This window comes from Aegilops tauschii, chromosome 5 (genome assembly GCF_002575655.3).
Source record: "Aegilops tauschii subsp. strangulata cultivar AL8/78 chromosome 5, Aet v6.0, whole genome shotgun sequence".
NCBI classification, from domain to species: domain Eukaryota; kingdom Viridiplantae; phylum Streptophyta; class Magnoliopsida; order Poales; family Poaceae; genus Aegilops; species Aegilops tauschii.
This window is the reverse complement of record NC_053039.3, coordinates 257,127,108-257,147,434: the sequence shown is the minus strand read 5'-3', so window position 1 is coordinate 257,147,434 and position 20,327 is coordinate 257,127,108. Positions and strand designations below refer to the sequence as shown.

Sequence of the window (20,327 nt, the reverse complement as noted above, 5' to 3'; positions counted from 1 at the left end):
ACTGTCGTTTAGGTCATATTGGTGTAAAGCGCATGAAGAAACTCCATGCTGATGGGCTTTTGGAATCACTTGATTATGAATCACTTGATGCTTGCGAACCATGCCTGATGGGCAAGATGACTAAGACTCCGTTCTCCAGAACAATGGAGTGAGCAACTGACTTGTTGGAAATAATACATACTGATGTATGTGGTCCGATGAGTATTGAGGCTCGCGGCGGGTATCATTATTTTTTGACCTTCACAGATGATTTGAGCAGATATGGGTATATCTACTTAAGGAAACATAAGTCTAAAACATTTGAAAAGTTGAAAGAATTTCAGAGTGAAGTGAAAAATCATAGTAACAAGAAAATAAAATTTCTACGATCTGATCGTGGAGGTGAATATTTGAGTTATGAGTTTGGACTTCATTTGAAACAATGTGGAATAGTTTCGCAACTCACGCCACCTGGAACACCACGGCTTATGTGTGTCCGAACGTCGTAACCGTACTTTATTAGATATGGTGCGATCTATGATGTCTCTTACCGATTTACCACTATCGTTTTGGGGTTATGCTTTAGAGATGGTTGCATTCACGTTAAATAGGCCACCATCTAAATCAGTTGAGACGACACCATATGAACTGTGGTTTGGCAAGAAACCTAAGTTGTCATTTTTTAAAGTTTGGGCCTATGATGCTTATGTGAAAAAGCTTCAACCTGATAAGCTCAAACCCAAATCGGAGAAATGTGTCTTCATACGATACCCAAAGGAGACTGTTGGGTACACCTTCTATCATAGATCCGAAGGCAAGATATTCGTTGCTAAGAATGGATCCTTTCTAGAGAAGGAGTTTCTCTCGAAAGAAGTGAGTGGGAGGAAAGTAGAACTTGATGAGGTAATTGTACCTTCTCCCGAATAGGAAAGTAGTTCTTCACAGAAATTAGTTCCAGTGATTCCTACACTAATTAGTGAGGAAGCTAATGATAATGATCATGAAACTTCATATCAAGTTACTACCAAACCTCGTAGGTCAACCAGAGTACGATCCGCACCAGAGTGGTACGGTAATCATATTCTGGAGGTCATGTTACTTGACCATGACGAACCTACGAACTATGAGGAAGCGATGATGAGCCCGGATTCCGCGAAATGGCTTGAGGCCATGAAATCTGAGATGGGATCCATGTATGAGAACAAAGTGTGGACTTTGGTTGACTTGCCCGATGATCGGCAAGCCATAGAGAATAAATGGATCTTCAAGAAGAAGACTGTCGCTGACGGTAATGTTACTGTCTACAAAGCTCGACTTGTTGCAAAAGGTTTTCGACAAATTCAGGGAGTTGACTACGATGAGACCTTCTCACCCGTAGCGATGCTTAAGTCTGTCCGAATCATGTTAGCAATTGCCGCATTTTATGATTATGAAATTTGGCAAATGGATGTCAAAACTGCATTCCTTAATGGATATCTTAAATAAGAGTTGTATATGATTCAACCAGAAGGTTTTGTCGATCCTAGAGGTGCTAACAAAGTGTGCAAGCTCCAGCTATCCATTTATGGACTGGTGCAAGCATCTCGGAGTTGGAATATACGCTTTGATAGTGTGATCAAAGCATATGGTTTCATACAGACTTTTGGAGAAGCCTGTATTTACAAGAAAGTGAGTGGGAGCTCTGTAGCATTTCTAATATTATATGTGGATGACATATTGCTGATTGGAAATGATATAGAATTTCTGGATAGCATAAAAGGATACTTGAATAAGAATTTTTCAATGAAAGACCTCGGTGAAGCTGCTTATATATTGGGCATCAAGATCTATAGAGATAGATGAGACGCTTAATTGAACTTTCACAAAGCACATACCTTGATAAATTTTTGAAGAAGTTCAAAATGGATCAGTCAAAGAAAGGGTTCTTGCCAGTATTACAAGGTGTGAAGTTGAGTCAAACTCAATGCCCGACCACTGCAGAAGATAGAGAGAGAATGAAAGTCATTCCCTATGCCTCAGCCATAGGTTCTATCATGTATGCAATGTTGTGTACCAGACCTGATGTGTGCCTTGCTATAAGTTTGGCAGGGAGGTACCAAAGTAATCCAGGAGTGGATCACTGGACATCGGTCAAGAACATCCTGAAATACCTAAAAAGGTCTAAGGATATGTTTCTCGTTTATGGAGGTGACAAAGAGATTGTCGTAAATGGTTACGTCGATGCAAGCTTTGACACTGATCCGGATGACTCTAAGTCACAAACCGGATATGTATTTATATTGAATGGTGGAGCTGTAAGTTGGTGCAGTTCCAAGCAGAGCGTCGTGGCGGGATCTACGTGTGAAGCGGAGTACATAGCTGCTTCAGAAGCAGCAAATGAAGGAGTCTGGATGAAGGAGTTCATATCCGATCTAGGTGTAATACCTATTGCATCGGGTCCAATGAAAATCTTTTGTGAAAATACTGGAGCAATTGCCTTGGCGAAGGAATCCAGATTTCACAAGAGAACCAAACACATCAAGAGACGCTTCAATTCCATCCGCGATCAAGTCAAGGAGGGAGACATAGAGATTTGCAAAATACATGCGGATCTGAATGTTGCAGACCCGTTGACTAAGCCTCTTCCACGAGCAAAACATGATCAGCACCAAGACTCCATGGGTGTTAGAATCATTACTATGTAATCTAGATTATTGACTCTAGTGCAAGTGGGAGACTAAAGGAAATATGCCCTAGAGGCAATAATCAAGTTGTTATTTATATTTCCTTATATCATGATAAATGTTTATTATTCATGCTAGAATTGTATTAACTGGAAACTTAGTACATGTGTGAATACATAGACAAATAGAGTGTCCCTAGTATGCCTCTACTTGACTAGCTCGTTAATCAAAGATGGTTAAGTTTCCTAACCATAGACATGAGTTGTCATTTGATGAACGGGATCACATCATTAGATAATGATGTGATGGACAAGACCCATCCGTTAGCTTAGCATAATGATCGTTTAGTTTTATTGCTATTGCTTTCTTCATGACTTATACATGTTCCTTTGACTATGAGATTATACATACAACTCCCGAATACCGGAGGAACACCTTGTGTGCTATCATATGTCACAATGTAACTGGGTGGTTATAAAGATGCTCTACAGGTGTCTCCGAACGTGTTTGTTGGGTTGGCATAGATCAAGATTAGGATTTGTCACTCCATGTATCAGAGAGGTATCTCTGGGCCCTCTCGGTAATGCACATCACTATAAGCCTTGCAAGCAATGTGACTAATGAGTTAGTTACGGGATGATGCATTACGGAACGAGTAAAGAGACTTGCCGGTAACGAGATTGAACTAGGTATGAGGATACCGACGATCGAATCTCGGGCAAGTAACATACCGATGACAAAGGGAATTACGTATGTTGTTATGCGGTTTGACCGATAAAGATCTTCGTAGAATATGTAGGAGCCAATATGAGCATCCAGGTTCCACTATTGCTTATTGACCGGAGATATGTCTTGGTCATGTCTACATAGTTCTCGAACCCGTAGGGTCCGCACGCTTAACGTTCGATGACGATTTGTATTATGAGTTATGTGTTTCGGTGACCGAAGTTTGTTCGGAGTCCCGGATGAGATCATGGACATGACGAGGAGTCTCGAAATGGTCGAGAGGTAAAGATTCATATATTGAAAGGTTATATACGGACACCAGAATGGTTCCGAAAAAGATCGGGGATTTTTTGGAGTACCGGGAGGTTACCGGAACCCCCCAGGAAAGTTAATGGGCCTATTGGGCCATAGTGGAGGAGAGGAGGCAGGCCACGGGAGGAGGCGCCCCCCCCCTTGCCCAATCCGAATTGGACAAGGGGAGGGGGCGCGGCCCCCCTCTTTCCTTCTCCCTCTCCCCCCTTTCCCCTTTCCCTCTCCATTGGAAGGAAGGAGGGGGCGAATCCTACTTGGACTAGGAGTCCAAGTAGGACTCCCCCCTTGGCGCGCCCCTCCTAGACCGCCGGCCTCCTCCTCCCCCTTTATATACGGGGGCGGGGGGCACCCCAAAGGAACACCAAGATTTGTCTTAGCCGTGTGCGGTGCCCCTCCACAGTTTACTCCTCCGATCATAGCGTCGTAGTGCTTAGGCGAAGCCCTGCGCGGATCACATCACCAACACCGTCGCCACGCCGTCGTGCTGACGGAACTCTCCCTCGACCCTCTACTGGATCAAGAGCTCGAGGGACGTCATCGAGCTGAACGTGTGCTGAACACGGAGGTGCCGTACGTTCGGTACTTGGATCGGTTGGATCGTGAAGACGTTCGACTACATCAACCGCGTTAACATAACGCTTCCGCTTTCTGTCTACGAGGGTACGTGGACACACTCTCCCCGTCTCGTTGCTATGCATCTCCTAGATAGATCTTGCGTGATCGTTGGAAATTTTTTGAATTACTACGCTCCCCAACATGCACCGGCACAGTTGGACTCCCCTCACTCCAGAAGTGCACGACAGCTATGAGGATGCTTGCATACGGAGCTCCCGGTGATATACGGGAAGACTATGGACGCATGACCGAGTTCACCACCATTGAGTGTTTGTACAAGTTATGTAGGGCAATGGTGGCATTGTTTGGACCACAATACTTGCGATCACCCAATGCGGAAGACACTGCTCGGATCCTAGCACAGAATGCGGCAAGAGGATTTCCTGGGATGCTTGGAAGCATCGGTTGCATGCATTGCGCATGGAAAAACTGTCCATTTGCTTGGCAGGGGATGTATAAAGGCGCCAAAGGAGCTTGTAGTGTGGTACTTGAGGCAGTGGCCACACAGGACCTCTGGATTTGGCACTCCTTCTTTGGTATGCCAGGAACTCACATTGACATCAACGTATTGTAGTGCTCGAATGTCTTTGCCAAGCTTGTTGAAGGTCATGCTCCTCCGGTGAACTTCGAGGTCAATGGGCGGCACTACAACAAGGGATACTACCTAGCAGATGGCATCTATCCGAGATGGTCCATATTTGTGAAAACTATCTCAAACTCTATGCCAGGAGGCAAGAACTCCTACTTTACCAAGTGTTAGGAGGCTTGCGGGAAGGATGTCGAGCGGGCATTTGGTATGCTTCAATCTCGATTTGCTGTTGTTCAGTACCCCGCTCCGACCTAGTCGAAAGATCAAATGTGAGTCATGACTTGCTGTGTCATCTTGCACAACATGATCATTGAGAGCGAGCAGGAAGAGCCAGTGTTTGACATTGAACCATATTACAGGCAGGGTCCTCTTGCCCAAGTTGATCACCAGGTACCGGCACCATGGGCTGCCTTCCTCAATATGCGTCAGGAGATCCGAGACCTACAGGTGCATCAAGAACTGCAGCATGATCTGGTGGAGCACCTATGGAGGCTCAAGGGCAACGCCTAGTTCGATGTGTGACGAACTATGCTTCGTTGAACTATGAGTTTTAATTTGTGTTTGAATTATGAGTTTGCTTTGTTAAACTATTTGATTTGTATTGATTCCTATGATGAACTATGTGATAAAAATAGCTTTTGTTGAATTTGTGCTGAAACACGCCGAATTTTGGCCTAATTTGCGCTGAATTTGGGCTGAAATCGGCGGCTGAGGGGCGAACTTTGGGGTCACCCCCCCCCCCCCCCCCCCCCCCCCCCCCCCCCCGCGACATTTCAACTTTGTGCACAAAGCAATTTAACTCTTAAAATTTTATGTGAAATACGTACATCTAAATATCCAGTGGACATTCATGAAGCACTGGAATGCATTGACGGATTGACCTGCGGCTGAAACATTCGGAACAGATTAAACGAGGCATGGACCTCAAAATGTGATGCACTTTCTAGTCTTTCGGGTGATCTGTGATCACGCTGCAGGCGTCTTCGCTGGCACATATCAGCTGCCCGAGCGTCGAGGCGTCCACTCCAGTGCACCCGCCGTGCAGGAACACGTCCAGCAGCAGCCCGTGCGCGTCCGCGACGTGCCCGCACGCCCGGAGCAGGCCGACCAGCTCCACCATCGACGGCGTGTCCCACCGCAGGCCCCGCCGCACCGCCTCCCACGCCACGTCCCTGGCAGCGCCGGCGTCCCCGGCGGACACGCACCCGGCGACCACGACGCCGAACGTCCTGACGTCCGGCGGGCAGCCGGCGCGCTCCATGCAGTCCACCATCCGGCGCGCGCCGGCCAGGTCCCCTTTCTTGCACAGCGCGGCGACGTACACGTTGTAGACGGCCACGCCCGGCACGAGCCCTCGAAGGAGCATTTCGTCGAACGCCTCGTCGACGGCGTCGAACTGCCCGCGCTCGCTGAACGCGCGCAGCATCAGCTCGAAGTCGGCCACCCCGGGGGACACGCCGTCGGAGCCCATCTTCTCCTTGACGACCTCGTATGCCTCCGCCACCATCCCCTCCCGTAGGAGGGCGCGGAGGACGGCGCGGTGGTCGAGCCCGCTGGGCGGGACGCCCCACCGGCGCATGTCGTCCAGGAACGCCGCCGCGTCCCGGGCCGGGGCGCAGCGGCACAGGGAGGAGAGCACGGCGCGGCACAGCGGCGAGTCCGGGTCGAGGTGGAGGGAGGGCATGCAGCGCAAGAGGCCGGCGGCGGCGGAGGGGCGGCTTGCGCGGCAGAGCGCGGAGGTGAGGACGCGGAAGGTGGCCGCGTCGGGGGAGGCGGTGGGGGCGGCGAGGAGGAGCACGGAGGGGGCGACGCGGAGGAGCGACGGGGAGGAGCAGAGGGCGGCGAGTATGGTGTTGAGCGCGCGTGTGGTGCGGACGGCCGTGGAGAAGAGCGTGGCGGCGGCGGCGAGGCGGCCGTGGCGCGCGAGGGTGGCCAGCAGGCGGTGGTGGTCAGGTTCTGGCACCGGGGAGCAGCTCATCTCGCGGCCGGCTGGTGCCGATGTCAGATGCTCGCTGCTGGCCTACTGCTGCACTGTATTTGCAACGCATCTATTCTTTACACGCATCAGCGGAGTACCGTCGTCGAACAAGGATCGAAGCTCCGCCGGTGCCGCTCCTCTCTGAGTGTGTGTGGCTGTGATCTGTCAATTGGATTTGGTATGAATACCAAATGGCTTAAGCACAAAACACAAACTTTTTAGGGGCTGTTTGGTTTGAGACTAAGTCTGCCAAAGCTTGTCACACCTAAAGTTAAGTAAGTTTGACCAACTTAGATGTGTGTTTGGTTCAAGCCACATTTTAGACAAGCCATGTTATGGTCTCACATCACATACACACAAAAAGTATGTAAGATTCCCTTAGGCTTGCCAACTTGTGGCTCTCATTTTAAAGAACTAACCTCAAGCAAGTTTGGCAAACATTGTATGGCAAAGTGTGGCACTCCTAGGCCTAGAACCAAACAGCCCCTTAGTCTTCACTTGCCAGCCAGCATTCAATGGTAAAATACAGGATGCCTTCACAACTCAAAGTGACACCCATTGTCTCCTCGCATGCTATGAAATGCAAGTAAAATTTCATTTCATCGCATCCCGAAATCCTCTTGCCAGTTGCTTCAATGCAACAACACATCCATTTGTTTGTGATGCCTCCAGTTTCTCAAGAAAAAACTAGCAGCATCCAACACGCTTTGGCGTTCATCTCTTAACCATCAAAATAAACCATACAGAATTCCACACAAAAAATTCAGAGACCACAGCCCATGATTCTAGGCACAAGAAACAACAATGTGTACACAGAGACAAGCTTCTTTTTCACTTAAATATTCAGAATATGCCAGATACACCCAAGGACAAACATGCATTACAACTTATCTTAAGAGAATTAACTACTGTACAAATGCAGTTCATATGTACAAATGGACAATGAAGCCCTGCTATGACGACAACACTGGATGATGATAGTCCAATGCTTACAAAGAATGACCTGGACAACACTGGTTAAAGCAAGCCATAGTAACAACTCACCTCTAAATGCTATATTAGCTGGAAAGGAGCATCTATCTATTGAAGAACATCTGTGAGGAGACATGTGCATGCATTCTCCCTTCCTGGCCCATATAAACAACCACTTGCAGACCCCGCCAGACCCGACTTATGATATGAAGCATCGGCAAACCTTTTTACACTTTGGGAAAGGAAGAAAACTGACTGACAGGACAACAATCCAAATGGGGACGGCTATTTACATTTCAGTTAACCTAGGTATGATTATTGGGGAAGCCTCCGGATTCACTGACTGGACCACAACTGCCTTTCACTTTCACAACCTTCTGCAAGGGAGGCTAATGAATCTTGATTTGTATCTTACAAATTGCACATGCCGACCAGAGATGTAGATGCCCAACACAAGCAATATGGACCAAAAAGCCACAGCACTGCAATCACCACCATGTCACTGACCAGGCTTTGTATCATCTTGTATCTTGTAGCTGAACCTGCTGCGGATCCAGCAGTCGGCCAATCATATGGCCTACTGATTGTGTCGTCATTGCATGCCACAGGATGTAAACCTCATCTTACTTGATAATTGTCCTCAGCATAGATAGAGACCAGAGCATTATCACCAGCTCCAGCAGCCAGGAGAGATTTGTACGGATGGAACGAAAGGCAGTTTACACTTCCTATCCTTTGGCCCATAAAAGATGGCTGGTACCGAATGATTGTTAGCTGTTCTCCTTCAAGACTGAACACTTTAATCATTTGCTTAGCTGAGCCACTTGCAATGACTGGGGCATGCCGGTGAACAGCCAGTGCTGTTAATGAACCCCTGTGAGCTTCAATAGTGAGGTAGGGTTCAGCAGCCCTTCTAACATCAAGAAACTGAATGTCTCCAGCTTGAGATGCGCTTACAATCTGTGATCGCAAATATTACATAGCTTTGTAAAGCTCCAGCAAACCATTTTTCAAAACCTATACCAATATAACAGAATGAAGAACACAGCAACACCAAAAAAGAGTGGTAGGAATACCTTGTATGGATCAAATCCAGGCTGAAACCCTATACCGACGACCTTTTCAGTTCTTGGGGCATGTGGTCTTGCCATATAAACTAGCCTGCATCATTGAAGGAAAAAACATCCAAAGGAAGAAACATGAATGGGGATAAAAGGTAATAAAAACTGAATCATACTTTAACATATGGATAATATCTCAAATATTATCCAGGGTAAAGGATAGAGAAATAAAGATTTACTTACCTGTCAGGGGTGCGAACATCAAATATCCTTACGGATGCGTCAATAAAACCGGCAGCAAATTGACCAGGTCTAACCTGAGATGCAGACTGAAAGAGAAACAGCAAGCAATGGTCATGGACAAAAACAACAGAATATGTTAAACCTGATCAATACATCTTGATGCAATAGCTCAAATAGCACTTACAACCCAATGAAACAAAAATAGATATATTCTTAAGAAGCAAGTCACCAAAAAATTATTTTGCTAACTGTATTCCTCACCTACAAAGCATGGACACGGCCAAAACAGCCAAATTGCCATCCTAGTTTGGCAGGACACGGCAATACAGCTAGATACGCCGGGATTCGCGTATCCCCCAGTATCCCCTGATTTCCGAATTAGAAAAAAGGAAAAAAGGAAAGACACGGCTGAGACATATATATATGGAATACATTAGGGACACGGGAAGCCCAATAACAGCCTTGGCCCAATACAGCGCCACAAAAGGAACGCTGCTCCACGCTCCAGCGATCGCGCCGCCGCCGCCTGTAATAGATACTACTGCCGCCTGGACTCTGCCGCCGCCTGCCGCCACCGCCACGCCTGAACTCAGCCTCCGACAACAACCACACTCGAGCGGGAAACCAAGCAGCCTCTCCTCAACCTCTTCATGTCTTTGCTCGATTTCTTGACGCTGAGTTGCTGCTGCTTGCTGTTGAGCTGCTGCTCACTTGAATGCTGGTGCTGCTGTTTTGATTGTTGCTTGCTGTCAGGGAGCATGGCGTTTGGGAGCACCACCGCCGGTAGCCAATTGTCCATGGGTGAGTGAAGGGAACCCTGGTCTCTACTCTCTAATAGACCAATACTAGCATTTGCCATTTGATGTATCATTCTTATTTTTAACTCTATGTATCTTACATGGCATTTTTTTATTTTTTTTATATACTTGCCGTATCCGCAAATAGCTGTTTTTGGAAAATGCCGTATCCCATGCCCCCGTATGTGTATCGCCGTGTCCGTGTACCCGTACCCGTGCTTCTTAGTTCCTCACATCATGGAAAGTGCAAAAAACAAAACAAGCTGACAAAACCAACTGAAACACTACTTTTGGTCTAGTAAAAGTAGGGAATAAATTTTGAGCAAACCCTTTAGCCAAAAAAATTATACACTGCATGCATTGCTAGACCTAAGAAAATGTAGTTGTTCCTACAGAAGGAACACTAAACTATTTATGATCACATTTTTCTTTGTGCATCAATCTGCGGCATGATCTAATTTTGACACCGTCGAAATAGTGAATATGAAATTTAGGTCTCATAAAACGGTAGAGTTGGCAGTGGAAAAAATTGGAAATTTCTGATTAGCGTGAAGGGGGGAGTCCAAGAGTATAAAGCAGGAACAGCAGAACAGAAAATAATAAAGCCATAACAGATTAAATCCCTAGAGTCCAAAACAGACTAAACAATTTGTCGTACGACTATTCTGAATACTCAAATGTAACCAGAACTCACCAGAGCTGAAATGCCACTATCAGCAGATGATGGAATGGTGTTGAGAAGTTGCTCCTTGTCAAGATCCCATACAAGGATGGAAGACATGTCACCAGATGCATACTGTTGTACAACAAAAGGAGTAGTTCCAGTATTAGGACGGTCTTAAATGAATACGAAGTTACCAGAACTTGGAAAGAGAAATCAGAATATCACCAGATAACCAGATTGCTGTTGCCAGTCAATCACAACGCTGCGGCCTGCAGCTCGATGGCCCTGAACTGATGAGAAAGCAGTTACAAGTTTCTGTCCTCCCTTTTGAGCATAGTTTCTCCATATACGGACATTTCCATCACCTACAGTATGAAAAATAGATATCACAAGGAGTACATATGTACAGATACAAGAGACAGCCATAAAGAGGCAAGGCGTACTTGAGCCAACTAAAAGCAAGCTTTCATCAAGCTCATTGATAAGTAAAAGTTTGGATAGTCCTCTGTCAGATAACTTGTGGTTTTCGAAAGTATTCACTGGTAGAGCATCGTCATAATTCCACACTCTGGCATGAATATAAAAGAATAAAACTTTAGACACCTGAAGTCATTATTTGAATTATCAATTTTCATGAGGTTCTAACAATATATATTTTACCTTATTTGCTCGTTTTCATCAGCTGCAACGACGATTGGAGAAAAAGGTAACAGCAATGCTGATTTTGTACCCAACTCAAACTTTGTATCCCAGCTAGCAATTTGGCTAGTCATCTTGCATGCTGCTATCCCCGCCAACCACAAAAAGGGAAAAGGGGAACCATCACAAATGAGAGCCAAATAACTAACATAACTAATAAAAAACAGTAATTGAATGCAGAGTAAGCGGTCAATCCACGTACAGGAACGCTGGCACTTAGCGATGCAATCCAGTGCAGTTCGTTCCCTCTCTTCTCTTCTAGCAGTTACTTCCCCATTATCATCAGACCCGGTTAGAAGAGGCCTAGAGAAGTGGCCACAACTCCAGTTGTAAATTGTTGATTGGGGAAGTATATTAAGCTCACTGGTACTGGGGGCTGCAGCAGAGCTTAAGAGCGGATCAGCTAAGCCATCAGGTGAGTTCAAGAGATGTGGTCTGAACTCCATAGAACACACGCGGCGCAACCCTGTAAGGTAATCATGCTGAGGTGGACTAACAGGAGGGGTCCTAAATGCCATTGAGATTCCTGCAAAAGCATTGAAAACGATCAGTGAAATAGTTAATCCCATTGGGAAAAAACTGAGAGGTACTACAAGCACATTGCAAGGAAAAAGGTTATAACTAACCAGAATTCATGTCAAACCAGGAAGAAGAACGTGCCATTCCTATGTTTGATGAAGGAGCAGATGTCTCTCCTGCACCCCCACTGCCAAATCTAGTATTTCTCATGACCACTTGCTCGACCCCTACAAGGGACAGTGCTCTCCGGCCAATATTTGCAATTCTAGGGTAAGGATCTTTAGCAATAGAGCACATCGTCGAAATAAATAGGGAATAAATTCCACTGTCAATAATAGGCCTTGACCTTGTGTAGCTGAGACCACCGTTACTTGCATTATCTCTCAGCAATATGCCTGAATCAGAGTGCTGAGAAGAATCATCTGACTGGGGAGACCCATGCATAATGCTATTTGTCGCAATCGGGCTGCTTGTAGAAATTCTTCCATCACGACCTGTGGCACTGGTATCACTACCAACCCTTAACACAGGACCAATATGAGAAGAAAGGCCACTGCTGCCTTGCAAAAAGTTACTGGGACTGTAAACATTGCTTGGGTTATTAATATTAGCCAATGATGGTAGTGACTTCAGCAGTGAATTGGTTTGAGGTCTCCAGTACTCCGCAGCAACAGATTTGAGATGTTTGTTGTGGCCCAGCGCAAAGCGAGTAAGAGCTGGAAAACATCGGCTTAACTCAAAATGATTGTTCATAGCTAAAAGGAGTCTACTATGTCCAAGACATTACTAAAAGGACTATCTAGGAAGTACAATGTATTTTCAGGTAGACTTACCTACAGAAACCTCAGCTCTAACAAGAGGGCTACCATCTGAAGTGACTTGCAGAAGGCTTCGAACAACATTTATTTCAGCTCTCACCTTTTCATCATCATCAGAGTCGTCATCACCTCCATTCACTGATGGAGATCCAATGTCCAACAGATTTCCAAGTGCAAAAACAGCAGAGGCTCTGACCTGCAAAGACCAAATATTTAATGCTCGCGTTGCGAACCTGCAATGATGAATAATTGACACACCAAGTCTAACCATACCTCAGGTTGAGGCTCAGACAATAAACATGTAACAATTTCGGGTGCATTTGATTGTAGACCAAGTAACTGAGCCTCAGGGAAATCTTCCCAGAGTTTGCCAAGGCATAAACAAAGCCATTGCAAAAGCAAAGGCTCTGTCTGTGCATCATGAGGATTCTCAGGTTGCAGATGTCTCAGGCAAACATCTATAAGACCTGCACTCATGCAAGCCTCTTGACCCCTCCTATGCCCATCCACAATAACTGCTAAAACGAAAGCAGCCATTGCACGCTGCTCCGGGTAAGCATCCAAACTATCAAGAAACCTGATAAAATATGCATGCCCTCCATCTTTCACCAAATCAACCTGGCATGACTGTCATTTGAAACAAAAAGAGCAACTGAGGTAAACAACAGAATCTTCAAGAGAATAGGAACAGCTGCTGAAGATTTTTAAGTAGAGTGCATACCTTATCAAGAGAGAGAATTTTTGTCCATATGAACACAAGAATTTGACGCAACTCCATCGCACTTGTTTGGAGCAGTTTGAGCACGTAAGGGAAGATACCAACAGATAAGGCCTAAAACAATGAAGTGCCAGAGTTTGAATATACTCGATAAGGAATAAATAGCCAGCACAATGTCAAAAAACAAATGAAGGCCTGCAGAATATGCCAACTCCATACCAAATCAACTGCCCATGGCCCCATATCAAGAAATCTTCCAAGCAGAACAAGTGCTCTAAATCTGTGTGATTGGCTAAGCAGGACCTACATAAAACATGATTGCATCAAGAGCAAAGAAAAACAAGAAAAGAAATATAGTTGACAATTGTCTAGAGGTGTAGCACACTCCCAAATTAACACTGGTTACATGAGGTCATGAACTAATTAAGATGGCATATACAACAATATAAATAGAACCAATATGGTCCAAGTAGATAAGAAAAGGTGACTGGATCATCCAAACACTGTCTCTTGCCACTAGACTATTTGGAGAGTTTGTTACCATCTCAGATAACAATAGCATTAGTAGGCTCAAGAATAATTGGTCCGAGAAATTGTCTTACCTGAAGAACAATGGGTAACTGTTCAGGGGGTTTCTTATCCTCAGAGCCATGATCAAGCCACACTTCAAATGCTGTCAATTGTTCCGTGAAAAATGGGCTCGGCTGTTTGAGTAAGGAAACAAGCAAAGTTATGGTACTGAAGTGAGAATACTCCAATGGCAGAGCAATACCAACAAAATTTGTTTAAGTTTTTAGTGCTAAATTATTCAATGATAAAATAGGTAGCAAGACCTGAAACTCTGCATTAGGATCAGCAATCAAATGAGGAAGCTTGGAAAGGCAGATCTCCGCAGCCATGTCCCATGCATCCCTAACATTCAGCAAATTACGGTAAATGCAGAAAAGGCGCATAATATATATGGAAACAGAATGACTAATCTAGTCAATTACCACATATGATGTTGATGTGTGGGTGGCAATAGTGGGTACGTAATTGGAGAGCAGTTTGCAGACCGCATGATTCTCTCAGCAAGTAAGAAGTTGCGAAAGAGACTGGCGACCAAAAGATCCTGCCTGAAAAGCCTTTGGAATAATTCTGCACATGTGAAATTTGTGTTATAAAAGCAATGCCCCACTGATATTATTTTTTAACTCAAATGACCTTCTGTACCATGAGGAAGAACATTCCATGCAATAGTATCTGTAATAGCAGTGAAAATCCAGTTCAACTCCCCCAGAAGTGTTTTACGGTCATTTTGTCTTCCAGGAATTTGGTCAATAAGAGAGTGATCCAGAGAACCACTGAGTAATGATCGTTTGCAAAACCTGCATGGTTTGTAGACAAGTTCACAGATCAGGACAAATGTCAGCTGAAATCGGAAGGGGGACTATACAAAGACCAGTATACAGCAAGACAAACTACACTGGATTGTGTACGAGAGAGAGAGAGAGAGAGAGAGAGAGAGAGAGAAAGAGAGAGAACCAGTGCAATGCCATTTTTATGGGAGTGGTCAGGCAAGCTGTAAACACATCAGCAGGATATTCTGCACTCTGAGGAAGAGTTTGATGTGCCTCGCAGGCAGCAAGGAGAATGCAATCCTTCACTGAAGACGCAGAAGAGCTTGAACTCCAGTCTAGACGCTGAAGTCAACATAAGGAGCCATAATGAATATGAAACCATCCAAGAATCATACAAATAGAAAGAAAAAAACACAAATTATGTACCTATGACTTGCAGATTGCATGAACATACAAAAAAGATTAGACTGGACTATAGTGTATACCTCTAGAAAAGCTTTCACGATCATTCCAGCTGCTGAGCAGTCAAAAACATAAATCGATGGTGTTTTCAGCCATGAATCGAGATCAGTAATAGGAAGAGGGATATACTGTGTATAACTCTGCACCAGAGTACAAAGGACGCTTCAATAAAGACATATGGATAAATAATGAATCAACATATGCAATACACGTTTTGACTTGACAACACTCACCTTGTTAAACACCCAAATCTCTCCATTAGCTGTAGGCTTTGGTACACCATGACCATTGTAATGAAAAAGAACCCTCTCTGATCTGGCATATTTGCGGCAAGTATTACAAAGCTTCTTGACTTCTTCGACTGTTGGATCCAGCTGAAGCTTGTAACGAGCCTGCAGGCATCATTAGGACATGAAGATGTAAGCAGTGATATCAGTTTATCAGAAACCGCTTATGTAAATAAATAAAGTGGGCCACCTTAGGCTGCCATCGCTCATACTGTGAGTGTAATGTTTTTCCAATACTTTCAAGGGCTTTGGGAGGTGGCATAGAAAATGGATCTGGAAATGAAACAACGGAAAGGCTGTGAGCAGATCTCAAGGCAACTGAAGTGCAATAAGATTATTGTACTACTATGCTATTTACAAAGATAGCCATCATGCTTGTTTAAATCTGGTACATTTCACGTCTCAGCAAATAATTATCGCTACTATTAATAAATCAAGTTCATAACCCACAGAGCTAGAAATACAATCAAGTTCATATCATTCACGACCTAAAGAACACAATATCTTCAAATGTAGCCTAAAAATCATTAGTTGCTCTGCAACCAAAACACGAATATGATATCATTATGTAACCTATAAAACTTGAATTCATCTATTAAAAGAACACCATCTATTTCTAAATAGATGCAAGACTGTTTCTTTACTGCAAATTTGCAATCTCCTCCAGCTACCAACACAGCCAAGTCTGGCATTCAGAAATGCAACCGTGAAAAGAAGTGCTTTCAGTTAAGTGAAAATAGTAATTATTAATAAAATAAAGATTGAATTTATTCTAACTAGCACGTACAGAGAAAAAATGATAATGAAGCTGCATACCACGAACATGAAACAGAATTACCAACAGCAGGCAAAAGAAGTCCCTCTCAGCTCATTAGAAAACTAGATAAGCATATACACATAACCGAATGTTTACCTATCCAACACTCCATTCTTGCACAAGGCGAAATTTTAATTACATCCGGCGGATCAACACTAATGTTTAAACATAATACAAGTGCAACACATCCGGTCTTCATCTGCAACAAAGACCACTGTTAGTATATAGCACATACGAAATGTAAACAGTTTATGAAAGTAACACCATCCAATGGTTATAAAATAAAAGAGTAGAAACACAACCAAGGGAAGAGATCAATACTCTGACCAAACTAACAACAAACTGGAATAGTAATTAAGCTATTTATTGGTAACATTAGCTAGTTCTACCAAAGCTGTGGCATAATTTACATACTAAATATGCGATATCCCCTTGCTGAGATCACAATAAATTTAGCATATCTCTTTTTCGCAAACAATCATGGCACACACATGGTTACAAAAGTTTAACACAATACTCTAGTCCAGACAAATCACTATAATCTGCAAACCTGCTAGAGTTAATTTGTATGAAGGGGAAAGGTAGCTTAATATACATGAACTACTAAGAGCTTATACAGATTTTTTTTTTAAATAGGAATGTCAACATCTCCGCTAACATACAGTCATACAAAGTAAAACTTTGCTTGCCAAAAGCAAACAGTCAATCACAACTCAAATTATCCGAGAGGAAATTTCAAGTACCGTAATGCTAAGTTGTTTTCAAGTAAGCAACCTCGTCTTTATAGTCAAAAGCATCCTTCTCATATTGTCATGAGTAGAAACAGCCGTATACCTCAACCCCAAGTCAATGGCACTGCCAATGTGATATTTCATAAACCACATGCCAAATTCTTAACGATAGAATTTCTTAGACCGTCAGTGACACTTGTACATTGGGTAGGCAAATTTGCCTTGACAACTCACTACAATGATCCAGATTTTGATTGGCGCTCAACTCACTAATTAGTTTCACCACAGGCAAAATGCTGGCACTAAGTGTCCAATTTTCCACATGACACCAATCAGCCACTAACAAGTACAGTCACTTGGATAAGGGTGCGGACATCCTGTCTGAACGTAATCAAGAGTACTAGATAACTATGAAGAATATTTGGGTCTAGCATAGTTTGAACCATTATTCTTATATACAATCTTATATCAATCACCAGAAAACTGTATACATGCAGTTAAAGGCAAAAATGATCATCCTAAGAGAATGACATGCTCTGTTAAGAAAGGTCATAACAATACCAATACTTGGCACTTGCTTATTTGATTTTTTAGCCGAGCCATTAATTACATATTACACGCTAGTGGTCGTCGTGCTACATTTAATTCCGGTGATCTCCTGAGCAGCGAATAAGCATGGATACGTTAACATAGCGACAGCTATAAATGGTTCCGTTTATCATTATAATTAATAAAGCAACCACCGACAAGGCGACGGAAACATAAAATGACATCGACTTCTCCAAGCATTTGGGAGAAAGAATAGCATCAGCTCGCAGCGAACAATAATAACTAGGCAAATCTGGATAGCCAGTTCACGGATTTGGTTATCCTGCTGGTAAGACTATGGATCATATAACTTACTTAAACGGCCCAAACTCAAAAGTTTGGTCACATCATCCATTACACCTTAAAAGTGTGGTGGTCCAATTGTAACTCCTATTGAAAATGGTAAATTATACTAACGCACTGTTCGGAATCGCGCCCACTCCACAACTCCGCTCCCGGAGCGGGCGGAGCTGCAGTTTCCCCGCTCCGCAGATTCCGGGAGTGGGTGGGTTACCGAAGAGGGCCTAAATTTGCACGTAGCCACTTAAGCAAACCAGCACCAGCAGCTGCCCAAAATTTACCCTGGTGTAGCTCAATGAACTACACATGCCGTTAATCATAAGCCCATGAACATCACCTGACTGAATATCTGAGGGCCAACCCTGGCAAATCTAAGAAAAAAATGATCAACATGAGGAGGATGAGCAATAGCTGCATGAGCTACATCCATTACCCTGTCCTTGGGGCGCCACTTGGAGACGAGCCCGCTGGTCGATGGCCCGGCCACGGCAGCGGCGGCCTCATCGAACCCCTCGTGCCGCTGCTCGCACAGCACAACCACCTGCGGCAGGCACGGCACTAGCGCCACGGCCCTCCCCTCCTCATCCTCCTCGCCGGCGTCCTCCCTCCGAAGCTCCGGCCCGTTCGCGACAGGGAGCTCACCATCCACGCGGTCCGTCTGGTGGTTCACCGCTGCCGAGGAGGGGGTGGGCAACGAGGACGAGGACGACGATGAGGACGAGTGCACGAGCCTGGACGCCATGAGATCTCCCAATGCCATCTACGCTTGGGCGCTCCCTCTACTACTCTCCCCTCCTCCTCGTCACCCCGCAGCAGCCATCTCGAGGCGGGGGCGCGAGTCCTGTGTACGGAGTGGGCAGCGATGCTCGCTGCCTACATCGATCGAATCGGTCCGGCGCGGCGAATCCGAATCCGGGCCGCCGGGGACGGGTGGACGCCAGGCAGGGATTGGATCGAGGCGCGGGTGGGGTTTAGGGTTAGGGTTTGGACGGGAGCAGCGGGGTGGGGGTGAGGGTCGGGGGAGACGGGGATGCGGCGGAGAGGGTGGGGAGGAAGAGGGAGAGAGAGAAACAGGGCGAGGAGAGAGAGAGAGAGACGGGGAAAATAGTATAAAAACTGGAAACTGGATTCTCCTCTCTTTTTCCCTTCGGTTTGTTTTCTCCTTTGCCTGAAAGAATATGAGCTGAGATGCGCAGGCTCGTGGCCGTGTGTTTACCAGCATAGCTACTGTAGTTTGAAGTCTCTTTGCTGCTCCAAGTAGTTTTAGTGTGATGGTTATCTTTTTTTCTTGCGGTTACATTTGATGTTTATCTTATCTATGTGTAGTTTGCAATTAGGATGAATGTGCGCGGAAACAATGTGTGCAAAATAGGTAATGCAATAGTCATCTCCACGATGATCGGTGACTACCACACATAACATCCGAAATGGCATCTTGGCTAAAATGAGAAATATGAGCTTGATCACTCCGGATGTACATTGCATTCGACATGGCCTCGTGGAACATGTTGGTTCGCTTCGTGGGTGGAACAAACAAAAAGATGGAGAAAACGTGTGGTACTCTCATGCTTTCAAGACGGCGTGAACACAACCAAAAAAGATAAAAGCATCGAAAAAATCCAACGATGCACATTGAATGGGATAGAGTCTATCAATAGAGCAACCAGGGTAGCGGCGGAGAATGACAAGGGGGATGATGGTTTGGGCCGGATGGAAAACTCGAAATTCACGTGGTCCCATGAAAAGTAGTGTCTCACCTAAGCCTTGGAGTGCCTTCGCCGACGAATGTCCAACCACCCTCTCAATAGGGGTAGCTCTTCGGGCGAGCCCCAAGGCCCACAAATGAACCTGAGGCACAACGACACAACTTGGAAGCTCTCGGGTAACAATAACCGTATAGGCACTACTGGAATCAGGATCTTTGCCGTCAGCCAGCTCTTTGTCGTCTGCTAGCTGACGGCAAAGCCGTCTGCAAAGAGGGTGGGTGGCAGACTAACGAGAATGACCTAACGGCCACTTTCTTTGTCGTCTGCTCGCGGACAGCAAAGCTTCTTTACCGTCAGCCAGCAGATGGCAAAGAAAGTGGCCGTTTTAACGGTCGTTTCCCCGGCCCCACCCCACTAGCTAGGCTCTTTGTCGTCTGCTAGTAGACGGCGAAGAGCCTTGACCTAACTGAAAAGGGGTCGGCGCCCGCGCCCCACCCCTCTCTCTCTCTCACGGCCCTCACCTCACCCGCGCCGTCGCCCCCGACCCCCGCCGCCCCGCCGGAGCCAAGGTGATTTTTTTTGTTTTTTTTCTACTGTTATTTGCTGTTTAGGTTTAGGTGTTATTAATAGGTTTAGGTTAGTGGTAGGATTAGGTTAGTGCTAGGTTTAGGTTTAGATAATTAGAAGAAGAAGAAAGTTGAAAAAAAAAGAATAAGTAGAAGAAGAGGAAAAAGGAAAAAAGG

General features: G+C 45.1%; 2 protein-coding genes across 4 annotated transcripts; both read right to left on the bottom strand.

The window, feature by feature from the left end:
* Positions 1 to 5,678: 5,678 nt before the first annotated feature.
* LOC109780878 (uncharacterized) lies at positions 5,679 to 7,408 on the bottom strand. Its single transcript, XM_020339467.4, has one exon. The coding sequence runs from the start codon at positions 6,860 to 6,862 to the stop codon at positions 5,828 to 5,830; it is 1,035 nt and encodes a 344-aa protein (XP_020195056.1). The 5' UTR covers positions 6,863 to 7,408; the 3' UTR covers positions 5,679 to 5,827.
* A 263-nt stretch (positions 7,409 to 7,671) lies between these two features.
* Positions 7,672 to 19,023, bottom strand: LOC109780879 (regulatory-associated protein of TOR 1). Of its 3 annotated transcripts, none has more exons than XM_020339470.4 (23): positions 18,312 to 19,023; positions 16,356 to 16,458; positions 15,633 to 15,715; positions 15,389 to 15,547; positions 15,179 to 15,295; positions 14,878 to 15,035; positions 14,566 to 14,720; positions 14,346 to 14,490; positions 14,187 to 14,265; positions 13,956 to 14,057; positions 13,573 to 13,656; positions 13,357 to 13,467; positions 12,909 to 13,262; positions 12,651 to 12,831; positions 11,925 to 12,533; positions 11,501 to 11,824; positions 11,260 to 11,383; positions 11,043 to 11,167; positions 10,825 to 10,964; positions 10,630 to 10,731; positions 9,139 to 9,224; positions 8,911 to 8,995; positions 7,672 to 8,794 (listed from the first exon to the last, which is right to left on the bottom strand). In XM_020339470.4, the coding sequence occupies exons 1-23, from the start codon at positions 18,636 to 18,638 to the stop codon at positions 8,453 to 8,455; spliced, it is 4,095 nt and encodes a 1,364-aa protein (XP_020195059.1). In that variant the 5' UTR covers positions 18,639 to 19,023; the 3' UTR covers positions 7,672 to 8,452. The 3 variants fall into 3 exon arrangements, with proteins under 3 accessions (XP_020195059.1, XP_020195060.1, XP_020195058.1); XM_020339471.4 differs by having other exon boundaries at positions 11,260 to 11,380; XM_020339469.4 differs by having other exon boundaries at positions 10,825 to 11,167.
* Positions 19,024 to 20,327: the final 1,304 nt, after the last annotated feature.